Source organism: Phoca vitulina, unplaced genomic scaffold (genome assembly GCF_004348235.1).
Source record: "Phoca vitulina isolate PV1807 unplaced genomic scaffold, GSC_HSeal_1.0 scaffold29, whole genome shotgun sequence".
In the NCBI taxonomy this organism is placed as follows: Eukaryota; Metazoa; Chordata; class Mammalia; order Carnivora; family Phocidae; genus Phoca; species Phoca vitulina.
Window position 1 is genome coordinate 2,093,811 of NW_022589732.1, and position 16,433 is coordinate 2,110,243.

The 16,433-nt window shown below is 41.4% G+C and overlaps 1 protein-coding gene across 19 annotated transcripts in view; it reads right to left on the minus strand.

Moving 5' to 3' along the window:
• Window positions 1–16,433, minus strand: part of ANK3 (ankyrin 3) — a 511,278-nt gene that overhangs the window by 158,303 nt on the left and 336,542 nt on the right. For all 19 annotated transcript variants that reach the window (XM_032423837.1, XM_032423844.1, XM_032423836.1 and 16 more), the window contains one exon: window positions 3,919–4,017. In XM_032423837.1, the coding sequence (XP_032279728.1) occupies window positions 3,919–4,017 (99 nt within the window). The remainder of the gene's footprint in view (window positions 1–3,918; window positions 4,018–16,433) is intronic.

The window sequence follows — 16,433 nt, forward strand, 5'->3', positions numbered from 1 at the left end:
TTCCCTCATAAAGCTGAAAATACAGATCCAACACGACGGGTTTTCTTAGCTCAGAAAGATGAAAGCTTTAAGGAATTAAACAGATGGCCTTAAAGCCAGGAACGCATTAATTCACTTAACGTTCATTCAGGAAATGTTTCTTGGAGGTCTACTGTGTGCCAGACAATAATTTAGGTGCTTGGGGTACCGCACTGAAGGAGGCAAAATCCTTGGTTTCATTTTATCCAAGAGAGAGATAGCACGCAAGAAGATAAGCTAACAAGAAGGCCTCCCTGAGAAGAAAAGATCGGAGTTGAAAAATGGGTGGAGACCGCAGAGATCTGGGACAAGCTGAGGGAACTCATCTATAGGCACAGGACGTGAGGACAAACCTGGTGTACTCTGGGAAGCGGAAGCAGGCCAGCTGGCTGGAAGACGGCAGGGAGCAGAACAGGAGATGGGGCAGAGAGGTGGTCAGATGCTGGTCAGGAATTTATTAGTGCAAGAGGACATTTCTGAACAAACATGGTATACGTGACCTATGTGTATCCATCCTTTCCCAAACTCCCAAGTGATTTAAAAGATGAAACCAGAGAGGGAGACAAACCGTAAGAGACTCTTAAACTCAGGAAACAAACTGAGGGTTGCTGGAGTGATGGGGGGTGGGAAGGATGGGGGTGCTGGGTGACGGACACTGGGGAAGGTATGTGCTATGGTGAGCGCTGTGAGTTGTGTAAGACTGATGAATCATAGACCTGTACTCCTGAAACAAATAATACATTATATGTTAAAAAAATTTTTTTTTAAATTTTAAAAATTAAAAAAAAAAAGATAAATTCCACAAGGAAATACACGTGTGTGTGTGCAGGCCCACCCACATACACCCCCAAAACACACAGGAAAGGAAATAAAAACAGATGTGTGATGTCTATAAATTTTAGAATGTGAAAAGAGGGTTTAGTGTGTTAACACATCTGGCAGAAGAGAGAAGGTGGAATGCTAAGTGTCTGTGAAGGGGTATCATCAGCGGTGTACTGGTTAATGTTTAACAACAACAGCTCTTTGAAAAAGAAAAACCCCAATATGTGGCCTTTGCCAATCCCCATGGCGTAAAGAACCCCACCATGACCGATTTCAAGCCATCAACATGATGTCACTGAATACAGAACTGGAAAAAGATGCACACGGTAGGCTCAATGATCGGGCTCCAACATACCACTGGGTAAAATAAAGACAAGTGATTTATCTCTCAGATGCCCCGAAGGCAGGGGATATAGAAACACAGCACACCTTGGAAGATAAAGATGAGGCTTGGAGTCAAAAGCAGGATTGGTTCACCTGTGTATGGAGCTGTCAGGTTTACAAAGCCAGATGATTGTCCCTTGTCCTTACAGGAAATTAGGAGTTCAGTGTCCGGAGAAATTGAAGCAGAGCGATTCTGGATGCAGGAGCCTGAGCAGAGCATGGGGCAGTGGTGAGGCTCTGGACTGAGAGCAGGTGCTCACAGAAAAAGGAAGGATGGTATGGGTGTCAAGGGTGTGGCCTCTCAAGTTAGACAGCCTGGGTTCAAATCCTTGTTCTGCCATGAACTGAGCTACCTTGAGAAAGCTTTTTTATTGCTTTGGGTCTCAGTCGCCTCATCTACAAAAAGGGCCTAATAGTAATACTAGTGCCTCATTGCGGGGTTCAATGGGTTGATATATGTAAAGTGCTTAGAGCCTGCTATGAAGTAGACACCACGTAAACATTCGTTATCACTGTTGTGACTGGTGTATGCGTAGAGGACTGGCAGAATGACAGCCCCTTTTCCTTTTTCTGACTCTGAATGTACTGACATAGCCGTACACTGCAAAAGATTGGAGGATTCGTCTCTCAAAAAAACTGAACTTCCCAGAAAAAAGGGTAACTAACTGTGACATGGGGCGACGCGTCCAACCACCACCTGATACACTGTCTACACTGTGTATAGAATTTCCTATGCCAGTGTAGACAGGAGCCCTGTCTACACTGGCATAGAATTTCCACTCAAATGTTAGTGCCTGACACGGATGGTGAGGAACAGACATCTGTGGGAAACCCCCAACATGAAAGAGAGAGCCAAAGCCAACAAAGAGAAAAAAGAAACTGTGAGGAATTAGGGACAGAAGAGAGGCAGACAAAAATTAAAGAAAAGTTATCTCGAGTGTTCTCAGAAACTATATTGCATCCATTAAACAAGAACTGGATACTTTAAGGGGCGCCTGGGTGGCTCAGTTGGTTGGGCGACTGCCTTCGGCTCAGGTCATGATCCTGGAGTCCCTGGATCAAGTCCCGCATCGGGCTCCCTGCTCGGCAGGGAGTCTGCTTCTTCCTCTGACCCTCCCCCCTCTCATGTGCTTGCTCTCTCTCATTCTCTCTCTCTCAAATAAATAAATAAAAAATCTTGAAAAAAAAAAAAAGAAAAAAGAACTGGATACTTTAAGAAGTTATCAGAGAACGAGAAAATGTTCTTGCACATTACAAGCACAAAGAAAAAAAAATCAAGGAAATTCCTTGGAAAGAAAGAAAAGACAATGAGATGAGCAAAAGGGAGAAAAGACTGAGATAGCAATTTTATTTTTAGCTATGCCTTATTGTTTTGATAAAATGAAAATTAATTTTAAAATTTAAAAATTAAAAAAAAAGATAAATTCTATAAGGGCATACACGTGTGTGTGTGCAGGCCCACCCACACACACCCCCAAAACACACAGGAAAGGAAATAAAAACAGATGTGTGATGTCTATAGACATGTCTTTTTTCCACCTCTACTGCTGTCTTCCAAGCCATGTCACCACTAACTGGACCCTGCAGCAGCTTCCTTGTCCCCCATCCCTCCTTGGTCCTCTCCAGCCCCATTCCCAGCGTGTAACAGTCAGAGTAGCCAGATCATGTCAACTAAACCATGTCATCTGCTGCCTAAAAACCCTTGTTCTCTTAAAAATTAATTGTCTGGTCCATCTCCACTAGGGCTGTTGAGAAAACACTGACCAGAGTACTTGCAAACAGGAGTAACATGTGTTTTTGTTGTTTTGATGACGTTTGGAAATAAGGCTCTTTAGAAAGCTTAATGCAGGGGGCGCCTGGGTGGCTCAGTCCTTAAGCATCTGCCTTTGGCTCAGGTCATGATCCCAGGGTCCTGGGATTGAGCCCCGCATTGGGCTCCCTGCTCCTCGGGAAGCCTGCTTCTCCCTCTCCCACTCCGCCTGCTTGTGTTCCCTCTCTTGCTGTGTCTCTCTCTCTGTCAAATAAATAAATAAAATCTTAAAAAAAAAAAAAAAAAAGCTTAATGCAGCTTCCAAAAATCACTGATTTGATTAATAAAAATAGTTATATCAAAATTTATTTACAAATATTCTCTCTTTTTAAATAGTGTCAAAATGTTTTATCAGAAAAATCCAGAAGACATTTTGTAAAACATTCATTATCATGCATTCCTTTTGCATATGTCAACTTCGCCAAAGGCCCAAGCAAGATGCCATCTTTCCAAAATTTCCAGCCTTTATCAGTTAAACAATATCCTCTTTAATAGTCTGTGAGCCCTTAAGAAATAAACCAAAGGGCTGGAGAAAGAGAGCCAGCACCCAGACTTTCGAAACTTTAGATCTTGTATTTTCTTTCGCCAATAAGCGATCATTGCTGAGCTATAAGATCAAGCATTCAGTGTTCCCAAAATAAAGCAAAAACAAGCAACACATACAAAAATGACTTTGTGGCAGAGTGCACTCCATCAAAAGGTCTCATAAACCCAAACTGATTTTGAGGTTCTCCCAAGATCTGAACTAGGCAAGTACTCTTCATTGCTAAGTTGGAACAGTATCATTTTTCTACTATTCAAAAGGCAGTTAAATAAGTTAAATAAGCAGTAAAGGGATGTAAAGCTAAATACAGTCCATGTCCAAAAACTTGGGAAGAAATTACCTTGGTTTTTGAAAGAATGGGGGCAGCTCGATCGAGCAGCATTTCCACCACCTGCTCATGACCACTCCTTGCTCCACAGTGCAGGGGCGTCAGACCATCCTGTGGAACAAAGGCAACACTTTCAGTTGGATTCGCTGGGAAATTCCGTAAATGCGGTGTATTTCTTCAGGATTCGGTGCAGCATCCAACATGCTGTGGACCTGTGACTTTAAAACATTTACTCACATATCTCAAAATAATTTCCTATTCTTAACCAGAGAACTAAATTTTTCATAAGTTTAAGTAGTTGTAAAGTGTATAATTTCCCACATATTAGAATACTCACCGTTAAAAATATAATTGTTTCACTGCTTTTTCCATATCCAAAGGAATTGAAATACCATAAGTAATTTGATAGCCACCATTTTAAAAAGTAAAAAATAAACTTCTAAAATAAGAATTTGTTTTTTTTAAAAGGTCAACCTCATTTTATTTTTTTAAATTTAAATTCAATTAGCCAACATACAGTGCATCATTAGTTTCAGATGTAGAGTTCAATAATTCATCAGTCGCATATAACACCCAGTGCTCATGACATCACGTGCCCTCCTTAATGCCCATCACCCAGTTACCCCATCCCCCCACCGACCTCCCCTCCGGCAACCCTCAGTTTGTTTCCTAGGGTTACGAGTCTCTCATGATTTGTCTCCCTCTCTGATGACTTCCCATTCAGTTTTCCCTTCCTTTCCCTATGATCCTCTGCACTGTTTCTTATATTCCTCATATGAGTGAAACCATATAATAATTGTCTTTCTCTGATTGACTTATTTCCCTCAGCATAATACCCTCCAGTTCCATCCATGTCAAGGTAAACGGTAAGTATTCATTTTTTCTGATGGCTGAGTAATATTCCATTGTATATATGTACCACATCTTCTTTATCCATTCATCTGTTGAAGGACATCTCAGCTCCTTCCACAGTTTGGCTATTGTGGAGACTGCTGCTATGAGCACTGGGGTGCATGTGCCTCTTCAGATCATTACATTCGTATCTTTGGGGTAAATACCTAGCAGTACAATTGCTGGGTCATAGGATAGCTCTATTTTTAACTTTTTGAGGAACCTCCATACGGTTTTCTAGAGTGGCTGCACCACCTTGCATTCCCACCAACAGTGTAACAGGGTTCCCCTTTCTCCACATCCTCGCCAACATCTGTAGTTTCCTGATGTTAATTTTAGCCATTCTGACTGGTGTGAGGTGGTATCTCATTGTGGTTTTGATTTGTATTTCCCTGATGCCAAGTGATGTTGAGTATTTTTTCATGTGTCTCTTGGCCATTTGTATCTCTTCTTTGGAGAAATGTCTGTTCATGTCATCTGCCCATTTCTTGACTGGATTATTAGTTTTTTGGGTGTTGGATACTAGCCCTTTATCTGATATGTCATTTGCAAATATCTTCTCCCATTCTGTGGGTTGCCTCTTTGTTTTGTTGACTGTCTCCTTTGCTGTGCAGAAGCTTTTTATCTTGATGAAGTCCCAAAAGTTCATTTTTGCTTTTGTTTCACTAGCTTTTGGAGATGTATCTTGAAAGAAGTTGCTGTGGCCGATGTCAAAGAGGTTACTGCCTATGTTCTCCTCTAGGATTTTGATGGATTCCTGTCTCACATTGAGGTCTTTCATCCACTTTGAGTTTATCTTTGTGAATGGTGTTAGAGAATGGTCGAGTTTCATTCTTCTGCATGTGGCTGTCCAATTTTCCCAGCACCATTTATTGAAGAGACTGTCTTTTTTCCATTGCATGTTTTTTCCTGCTTTGTCAAAGATTATTTGACCATAGAGTTGAGGGTCCATATCTGGGTTCTCTATTCTGTTCCATTGGTCTGTATGTCTGTTTTTGTGCCAGTACCATGCTGTCTTGGTGATCACTGCTTTGTAATATAGCTTGAAATCGGGCAACATGATGCCCCCAGCTTTGTTTTTCTTTTTCAACATCTCCTTGGCAATTTGGGATCTTTTCTGATTCCATACAAATTTTAGGATTGTTTGTTCCAGCACTTTGAAAAATGTCATTGGAATTTTGATCGGGATGGCATTGAAGGTATAGATTGCTCTGGGTAGCATAGACATTTTAACAATGTTTATTCTTCCGATCCATGAGCATGGAATATTTTTCCATCTTTTTGTGTCTTCTTCAATTTCTTTCATGAGTGTTTTGTAGTTCCTAGAGTATAGATCCTTTACCTCTTTGGTTAGGTTTATTCCGAGGTATCTTATGGTTTTCGGTGCTATTGTAAATGGAATCGTTTCTTTAATTTCTCTTTCTACAGTTGCGTTGTTAGTGTATAAGAAAGCAACTGATTTCTGTGCATTGATTTTGTATCCTGCCACATTACTGAATTGCTGGATGAGTTCTAGTAATTTGGGGGTGGAGTCTTTTGGGTTTTCCACATAAAGTATCATGTCATCTGCGAAAAGAGAGAGTTTGACTTCTTCTTTGCCAATTTGAATACCTTTTATTTCTTTTTGTTGTCTGATTGCTGTTGCTAGGACTTCTAGTATTATGTTGAACAACAGTGGTGAGAGTGGGCACCCTTGATGTGTTCCTGATCTTAAGGGAAAGGCTCTCAGCTTTTCCCCATTGAGAATGATATTCGCTGTGGGTTTTTCATAGATGGATTTTATGAGCTTGAGGAATGTTCCCTCTATCCCTATACTCTGGAGAGTTTTAATCAGGAAACGATGTTGTATTTTGTCAAATGCTGTTTCTGCATCAATTGAGAGGACCATATGGTTCTTCTCCCTCCTCTTATTAATGTGTTCTATCACATTGATTGATTTGCGAATATTGAACCACCTTTGCATCCCGGGGATAAATCCCACTTGGTCGTGGTGGATGATCCTTTTAATGTATTGTTGGATCCTATTAGCTAGGATTTTGTTGAGGATTTTGGAATCCATATTCATCAGGGATATCGGTCTGAAATTCTCCTTTTTGATGGGGTCTTTGCCTGGTTTGGGGATTAAGGTAATGCTGGCCTCACAGAATGAGTTTGGAAGTTTTCCTTCTGTTTCTATTTTTTGAAACAGCTTCAGTAGAATAGGTATTATTTCTTCTTTGAATGTTTGGTAGAATTCCCCAGGGAATCCATCAGGCCCTGGACTCTTGTTTTTTGGGAGGTTTTTGATCACTGCTTCAATCTCGTTACTGGTTATTGGTCTATTCAGGTTGTCAATTTCTTCCTGTTTCAGTCTTGGCAGCTTATAGGTTTCCAGGAAGGCCTCCATTTCATCCAGATTGCTCAGTTTATTGGCATATAGTTGTTGATAATAATTTATAATAATTGTTTCTATTTCCTTGGTGTTAGTGGTGATCTCTCCCCTTTCATTCATAATTTTATTAATTTGGGTCCTTTCTCTCTTCTTTTGGATAAGTCTGGCCAGTGGTTTATCAGTCTTATTAATTCTTTCAAAGAACCAACTTCTAGTTTCATTGATCTGATCTGCTGTGTTTCTGGTTTCTAATTCATTGATTTCTGCTCTAATTTTAATTATTTCTCTTCTAATGCGTGGCTTAGGCATCGTTTGTTGCTTTTTCTCTAGTTCTTTAAGGTGTAGAGTTAGTTGGTGAATTCGGGATTTTTCTATTTTTTTGAGTGAGGCTTAGGTGGCTATGTATTTCCCCCTTAGGACCGCCTTTGCAGTATCCCACAGGTTTTGGACCGATGTGTTTTCGTTCTCATTGATTTCCATGAATTGTTTAAGTTCTTCTTTGATTTCTTGGTTGACCCAAACATTCTTGAGCAGAGTTGTCTTTAGCTTCCAAGTGTTTGAATTTCTGCCAATTTTTTTTTTGTGATTGAGTTCCAGTTTTAGAGCCTTGTGGTCTGAGAATATGCAGGGAACAATCTCAATCTTTTGGTATTGGTTGAGACCTGATTTGTGACCCAGTATATGGTCTATTCTGGAGAAAGTTCCATGTGCGCTCGAGAAGAATGAGTATTCTGTTGTTTTAGGGTGGAATGTTCTGTAAATATCTATGAGGTCCATCTGGTCCAATGTATCATTCAAAGCTCTTGTTTCCTTGTTGATTTTCTGCTTAGATGATCTGTCCATTGCTGAGAGTGGAGTATTGAGGTCTCCTACAATTAATGTATTGTTATCAATATGACTCTATTTTGGTTAACAGTTGGCTTATGTAGATGGCTGCTCCCATGTTGGGGGCATAGATATTTACAATTGTTAGATCTTCTTGTTGGATAGACCCTTTAAGAATGATATAGTGTCCTTCTGTGTCTCTTATTACAGACTTTAGTTTAAAATCTAATTTGTCTGATATAAGAATTGCTACCCCAGCTTTCTTTTGAGGTCCGCTGGCATGGAAGATGGATCTCCATCCCTTCACTTTCAGTCTGGATGTATCTTTAGGTTCAAAATGAGTCTCTTGTAGACAGCATATGGATGGGTCCTGTCTTTTTATCCAATCTGCAACCCTGTGCCGTTTTATGGGAGCGTTTAGGCCATTCACATTGAGAGTGATTATTGAAAGATATGAATTAATTGTCATCATGTTGCCTGTGAAGACATTGTTTTTATAGATTGTCCCTGTAAATTTCTGTTGTATATCACTCTTGGGGTCTTTCTCCTTTTATAGAACCCCCCTTAATATTTCTTGCAGGGCCAGCTTAGTGGTCACATATTCTTTCAACTTCTGCCAGTCGTGGAAGTTCTGCATCTCTCCATCCATTCTAAATGAAAGCCTTGCCGGATAAAGTATTCTTGGCTGCATGTTCTTCTCATTTAGTACCCTGAATATGTCTTGCCAGGCCTTTCTGGCTTGCCAGGTCTCTGTGGATACGTCTGACATTATTCTGATGTTCCTCCCTCTGTACGTAAGGAATCTCTTCCCCCTAACTGCCCTTAAGATGGTTTCCTTGGTTCTAAGATTTGCAAGTTTTACTATTACATGCCGGGGTGTTGGCCTGTTTTCCTTGATCTTAGGAGGGGTCCTCTCTGCCTCTAGGACTCGAATGTTTGTTTCATTCCCCAGATTAGGGAAGTTCTCAGCTACAATTTGCTCAAATACATCTTCTAGCCCTCTCTCTCTCTCCACTCCCTCCGGGATTCCAATTATTCTGACATTGGAACGCCTCATGGTGTCACTTATTTCTCTGATTCTATTTTCATGGATTCTGAGTTGTTTTTCCCTGGCCTCCTCTTTTCCCTTTTTATCTATTATACTGTCTTCCAGATCGCTTATTCTCTCTTCTGTCTCAGTTACCCTAGCTGTTAGATTATCTAGATTGGATTGGATCTCATTGATAGCATTTTTAAGTTCTGCCAATTCACCTTTTATTTCTGCCCTTAGAGACTCTATGTTGCCATTAATTGATTTCTCCATTCTAGCCACTGTCTTCACAATTGCTAGCTTGAATTCTATCTCCGACATCTTGGTTATACTTGCATCCATTTGTAAATCTGCAGCATAAGTAATAATCTCTGAGTCTTTTCTGTTTTGGGGGCTCCTCCTCCTAGTCATTCTGTTGATGGGTGTTTGAGGGAATGTATAGAGTCCAAATTATTGACCAGAACCCAAGCAAGATGCACCTGTTTTCTTAGGACCTTAGGGCTGCTGGCCTCTTGTTTTCCCAGCCTGTCTTCTGCGGGAGGGGCCTGCTGCACTGTTACTCAGGCAACCCTGTTTGGGCGGAGTTGCCCTACCCCCCTGTGGCGGGGGATGGGCTCAGTGGGAATCAGTCTTTGGGGCTTTTGTTCTCTGGCGCCTTTCCCTGGCGGCTTTCCACGTCTCTTCCGCAAGTCAGAGCAGAAGAGATCGTTTCCAACCCTCTGCTTCAGAGTAGAGAGACCGCAGTCTGTTCTTCAGTGAGCTCTCCGGGCCACACTGTCTCCGTTTCTGTCCGTGCTGCTATAAACTGCAGCGGCCTGGGTTGTGCGCCCCTCTGCAGCACCCCCAGTCCTGCCTCCAGGTCGGGGCACATCTCTGCCCTTTGTGCTTCTAAAACCGCCAGCCGCTCCCAGTTCGCGCGCGCGCGCGCGCGACTCCGCCACTTGGGGTTCCCACCCCGGGGGTTGCAGTTCACCGGCGGGACACGGCGCACCGGGTTTCCGTCTCGGAGGCTGCAGTTCGCGTGCGCGTGACCGTCGCTCCGGGTTTCTGTCCGGGGGGCTGCGGTTCGTGTGCGCGCGACCCCACCGGTCTGGTTTTCCACCCCGGGGGCTGCCCTAAAGTTCTTTCCCGACGCTACCGGTCTGCGAGTCTGTGCCTGTCCGCAGCGAACGAGGCTGTCACTCACCGGCGGTGCTGGATCCCCACGGCCAGGCACCCTCCCGCTGCCGTTTATCCTCCGACATCTGCCCGCAGAATCACGGATCTCCGCTTCGTACCTCAAAACCAACTGCCTGCGATATTCTGTTTGTAGAGATCCAGATCTTCTTACATCTCAGGCTGGTTTCGTGGGTGCTCAGAGTGGTCTGGTAGATATCCAGCTCAATTCCGGGAACCAGTTGAAATAGGGTCCCCTACTCCTCCGCCATCTTTCCCCCCTCCTATACATACATTTTTTTAAAAAGATTTTATTTATTCACTTGAGAGAGAGAGCACGAGCAGGGGGAGAGGCAGAAGGAGAGGGACAAGTAGACTCCCCACTGAGCAGGGAGCCTGATGTGGGGTTCAATCCCAGGACCCTGAGATCATGACCTAAGCCAAAGTCAGATGCTCAACCAACTGAGCCACCCAGGTGCCCCTATACCACATCTTCTTTATCCATTCATTTATTGATGGATACTTGGGCTGCTTCCATAATTTGGCTATTGTAAATAATGCTGCAATAAACATAGGGGTGCATATATCTTTTCCAATTAGAGTTTTCATATTCTTTGGGTAGACTCAGTATGACTGGATCATACAGTGATTCTATTTTTAATTTTTTGAGGGACCTCCATACTGTCTTCCACAGTGGCTGCACCAGTTTGCATTCCTTCCAACAGTGCCCAAGGGATTCCGCACCAGTTTGCATTCCTTCCAACAGTGCCCAAGGGATTCTTTTCCTCCACACCCTCACCAACACTCGTTTCTTGTGTTTTTGATTCTAGCCATTCTGACAGGTGTGAGGTGGTATCTCATTGTAGTTTTATTTGCATTTCCCTGATGATGAGATGTTGAGCATTTTTCATGTGTCTGTTGGCCAACTGGATGTCTTTGGAGAAATGTCTGTTCATGTTTTCTGCCCATTTTTTAATTGGATTATTTGTTTTTTGGTGTTGAGGTATAAATTTTTTATATATTTTGGATACTCACCCTTTATCAGAGATATCATTTGCAAACATTTTCTCCCATCCAGTAGGTTGACTTCTAGTTTTCTTGTTTACTTTTCTATGCAGAAGTTTGTTATTTTGATGTAGTCCCAATAGTTTATTTTTGCTTTTGTTACCCTTGCCCCAGGTGATGTATCTAGAAAAATATTGCTAGGGCCAATGTTGGAGAAATTATTGCCTGTGTTCTCTTCCAGGATTTTTATGGTTTCAAGTCACATTTATGCCCTTAATTTTTGAGTTTATTTTTGTGTATGTTGTAAGAAAGTACTCCAGGTTTATTCTTCTGCATGTAGCTGTCCAGTTTTTCCAGTACCATTTGTTGAAGAGACTGTATTTTTCCCATTGCATATTCTTGCCTCCTTTGTCGAAGATGAATTGACCATATAATTGTGGATTTATTTCTGGGATCTCTGTTCTGTTTCATTGATATATGTGTCTATTTTGGTGCCAGTACCATACTGTTTTGATTACTACAGCTTTGTAGGATATCTTGAAATCTGGGATTGTGATACCTTCAGTTTTTTTGTTTTTTTGTTTTTTTTCTTTTTTTCTTTTTCAAGATTACTTTGGCTATTCGGGGTCTTTTGTGGTTCCAGACAAATGTTAGGATTGTTTGCTCTAGTTCTGTGAAAGATGCTGTTGGTATTTTGATAGGGACTGCATTAAATCCAGAGATTGCTTTGGGTAATATGGACATTTTAACAATATTTATTCTTCCAATCCATGAGCATGGAATATCTTCCCATTTGTTTGTGTTGTCTTCTATATATATGTTTTATAGTTTTCAGAGTATAGCTCTTTCACCTTCTTAGTTAAATTTATCCCTAGGAATTTTATTATTTTTGGTGCAAACACTATCCCAATGTTTGTTTTTATAAATGTTAGTGCTAAGACATCTTGTCTGCATAAATAAGTAGATGGACTTTTGTTAAAGCAGGTTCACTAATTCTTTGAACTCCTGAATTACATGCCAAAATAGCCTAATGTTTCACCAAAGATTTTTTTCAGTGATGCATCATAAGACAACTCTATTAGGTCCTTCATTTTTGTTGGCGGCAGGATTTCTACCCAACCAATGAGCACAAGAATTTGTTATTCGATCATTAGAGTCACATAGTTGTTAACGTGACACCGATATCCTGAACTCTTCCCCTTGCTCCACTCTGTCCCCCTTTATCCCCAGGTTTTGCACCCTGCGGCCAGGTATCTGAGAGTTGGTTAGGTCTTTCTTTGGTGCTAGGGTAGAAGGACTTTCTAGATTGTATGAGCAGATCTTGAAAATAACCCTAAATATCCTAATGTATAATCGGTGAGGTACAATCCTATTTCTAACCTACCAGCCACATCTCAGAATTAAAATTCCTTAAAAAATGAAATTTGAATCACAAGCATTACATGACCTCATTTGATCATGCTGTGAGCATGTTCAAATATTCTGCCTTTTATGCTGATTTAAAACATTTGCTCTTATAAACTAAAGCAATGTATAGATTTTTAAGTTGGAAATAGCATTTTGCTAATAAAATAGGATAAAATCAAATCTGAGAACAGATTAAAAAAAAAAAAAACCACCATGATGTCCAAGTATCTTCCCAATAATGTAAAACCTGAACATATCTGAAGGAGAAATAATAATTACATCTACCTTCCACCACACACACAAAAACATTCCACACAGACCCTGTCATGCAGTGATTGTCTTCCATGAACTGAAAGGTCAAATCTTTCTTTCATTTTCTCATAAGTAGACTCTAAGACACAAGAGGTAACAGAATATGTTCAGACATGTTCAAACTATGGACGCACAGAAAAAATAATTATTTTAGCCCAACTCATTTATCCTTGAAAATTATCTTCCCCAAAGCAAACTGCTATATACTGAATGCAAAGTATTTGGCTAGCTGAGAGCAAAATCGTGACCCCTCAATCCTTTGAGACATACTGTTCCTTATAGATGTACATTTTTACCCATTTCATTTTTTAAAAAAAGTTTTAATTATGGAAAATTTCAAACCTATTTCAGACTAAAGCAGCCTGAATAGAGTAATGAGTCTCTTGGTGTCTGGTGCTCAGCATCAACTGTCACCTCCTGATCAAGCTTGATTCATCCACACCCCTGACCTTTTCTCCTCTCTTAGATTATTGTGAAGCCAATCCAAGCTATGATATCATTTGATCCTCACAACTACCCCTATACAAAATGTATAATCTTCATGTGATAAATGAAGACTCTAAGGCTTCCAGCAGGTTCAATGACTCACCCAAGGCGGCACAAGCTGACTGCAGAACTCGACCAGACGGTGCGGGGCAGACAAGGCGTGTCTTGGGAGGAGTTATTACACCAAAGCCCCTCTGTTCAAACTTTCAGCCACCCTGAGCCTTCCTTTATCTACATTCTGCAGCTGCTGCCTCTGATCTCTGGTGTTTATTTATTAAAAACTCATTGACTCTAGAGACTCAGCTGGGGAAGGTAATTTTTTCATCAGCGTAAGAGCTGTGAAGTGCCATTGTTCCTACTATCACCTGGTTTCAATGATCAAGTCAGCTGCTTCCCCAGGGTAAGATCTTCAGTTCCCAGCTAACTGCAAAGAGCTACCTGAAGCATGGCTCTTTCAACTGGACTTTTACTTGCAGTATTTTTAACATTGATCGCGAGTGGCTGACTCCTTTGGATCTTCCGCATATTTGCTCTGCAACTTTTCAAAAGTGCATGACTTCAAATAGCCCGGATCCCAGCAGGAGAGCTGCCTCATCTGGAAGCTGTACAAGATGTCACGACGGCCTGGCCTGGCTATGGGGACATTCACAGGTCAGTGGAGAACTGGTGCCCAGAGTTAATGCAAGGTCTTTAGCGTCACGGCTTTTAAGGTGACAAAGAAGACAGCTCACCAGCCGACCTGCAGTGAGACTGAAAGGTATCTGCTGTGTACTGCTTCACACTTAGCTCAGTTGTTTTTGTTTTTGTTTTTTTTAAAGGGGGGGTGGAATTAGCCGGCACTGACTTAATACCTATATTTTGGACAAAAAATTAAATATTTAAATTTCCAGGGCAACTGGGTGGCTCAGTCAGTTAAGCGTCTGCCTTTGGCTCAGGTCATGATCCCAGGGTCCTGGGATCGAGTCCCGCATCGGGCTCCCTGCTCAGCGGAGAGCCTGCTTCTCCCTCTCCCTCTGTCCTTCTTGTATTCTCTCTCTCAAATAAATAAATAAATAAAAATAATAAAAATAAAATAAATAAAAAACCTTTTAAAAAATTTGAATTTCAAACTAGTTTCTTTTGCTTTGAAATGGGTGAGGCTTATCATTCACGCACCTGAAGCACCGTTCTGATTATGAAGCCCTGTGTTCGAGGACCTTCCATAACTGCCACTCGTTCTCTGGCCAAGCCTCAGTTCCCAGGGTTAGCGCAGGCAGCCTTCCCCGAGTGCCCCTCCCTCCTATCCCCCTCCACAAACTCTCTGCAGCACTTTGTCGTCTTGCTTCTCTGCATTGCCCACACGGGGTACCTGCATGGAGTTCCCTTTCCACTTTCTCCAAGATTCCAATGTGTACCGTTTCAAAGTCCTGTGTTCTTAGGAAGCTTTTCCAAAATTGGACACAAGCATCCTATTTGCAGGGCGTCTGCCTTGTTTTATCTGCACTTCTTTTGGGGAACTCTAACTTTTTACTGAGTGTCTTAGTCCTTTGTGAACAGGTATTATCCTTTCAACGAGACTGCTTCTGAGCACAAGGCTACTAGTTTAAGGGATATTTGACACTCTCAGAGAAGGTAACTCAGTACTGTATCCGTGATAGTTGCTTAATAAAAATGAGTAAATGAATGCATGGAGAGACCAAATGAATGGGTTTTGGCACTAGTCTTTCAAAAAAGGTTTTCTAGTTAGTTGGTTAAAAATTCCTTTCCTTGTTACCTTTTTAAGACTAGACTCATTTTGTACTTCAGGAGTGTTAGATTTTGTCTTTCTTTCCAGAAAAATAAAATTCTCAATGAATAAATGATTTAAAAAATGTGACAAAAGGCTATGACGAGTCTTTTCAGCTCTCAGAGTAAGAAAAATACCAGAGGAGTTGTTCTAAATAAGATATTTTCCTCTTACTTAGAATACTATAAGCTTAAAAGGCTAAAGGGAGCTCTTGTGGATCCCGTGCTTTGGAACACAGCGGTGATCAGGCGTACTCCTTTCCCTAAAACTAGAGCAGTGTTTTTTTCCAATATAAAATGAGGATTCTAACCTGCTCCCAGCCCCTAGAAATTTACAGTTAATATACAGGGTTACTTAGAATGGGTCTAGGACCAAAAAGCAGCTCTTCAGCTGCATATGACAGTGTCGACCTCCGGTCGGCAAATACTTGACCCAGGCAATTCCCAGGGCGCCAGGGAGGCTGTCTCATGAATGGTGGTGGCATGTGTGCTTGCGCAGCAGAGCGGGAGAGAGGGATGCTGAGTTGCCATAGTAACATTATGGGAGGGAAGTGAAATTGCACAGGGTTCGTTTTTTTTCCAATTCCCCTGATTTTTAAAGCGCTAACATAATGAACAAGTATTCCCTTGGGGAGAATTCTGAAGCAAAGCCAACTGGCTCATCCAGATCTCATATTTCACCTCAGTGACAGTAATCTTATTACTGAGGTGGGAAACTGTACTTTACTGGCTGGACAAAATGCTCTCTTGTGTTAGCCTAAGAGCAAAACTTTGTACACTCGAAGGTCAAAAAGGCTTTCTTTCAGGTCCTGTTTTGCTGAAAAGCATGGAACAGGACACAAAGGCATCACACCTGAGAATACTGCACCCACAATATGTTCTTAACAGACTGAATTTGCTCAAAGCCAATACTGAAATGATAAATCCATGACTTGGGAAATACTTTTAAAAATGGACATTTATTTTGACTTATATTCTGTAGGTTCCTTTCTTTCCTTCCCTGTAAGCAAAAAAAAAAAAAATCTCACCCTAGAGAAGAAAAAGGAAATCAAGCAGAGAGAACTCTTTTCCTTTATCATGGATGTAAAACAGGATGTGATATTTAATTGAAAACTGAAAACAATGAAACAAAAAGCAGGTACTACTCAGGGAGGGGAGAGTTATCACACAGCTAGAGAGAAGTAAAAGGGCAGCAACTGCAGTCCAACAGTAATGCTATTCTCATATCTGTATACTTTTACCAAAAATTCTGACTGTATCCTCATTCTGTGTGTGTTCAGT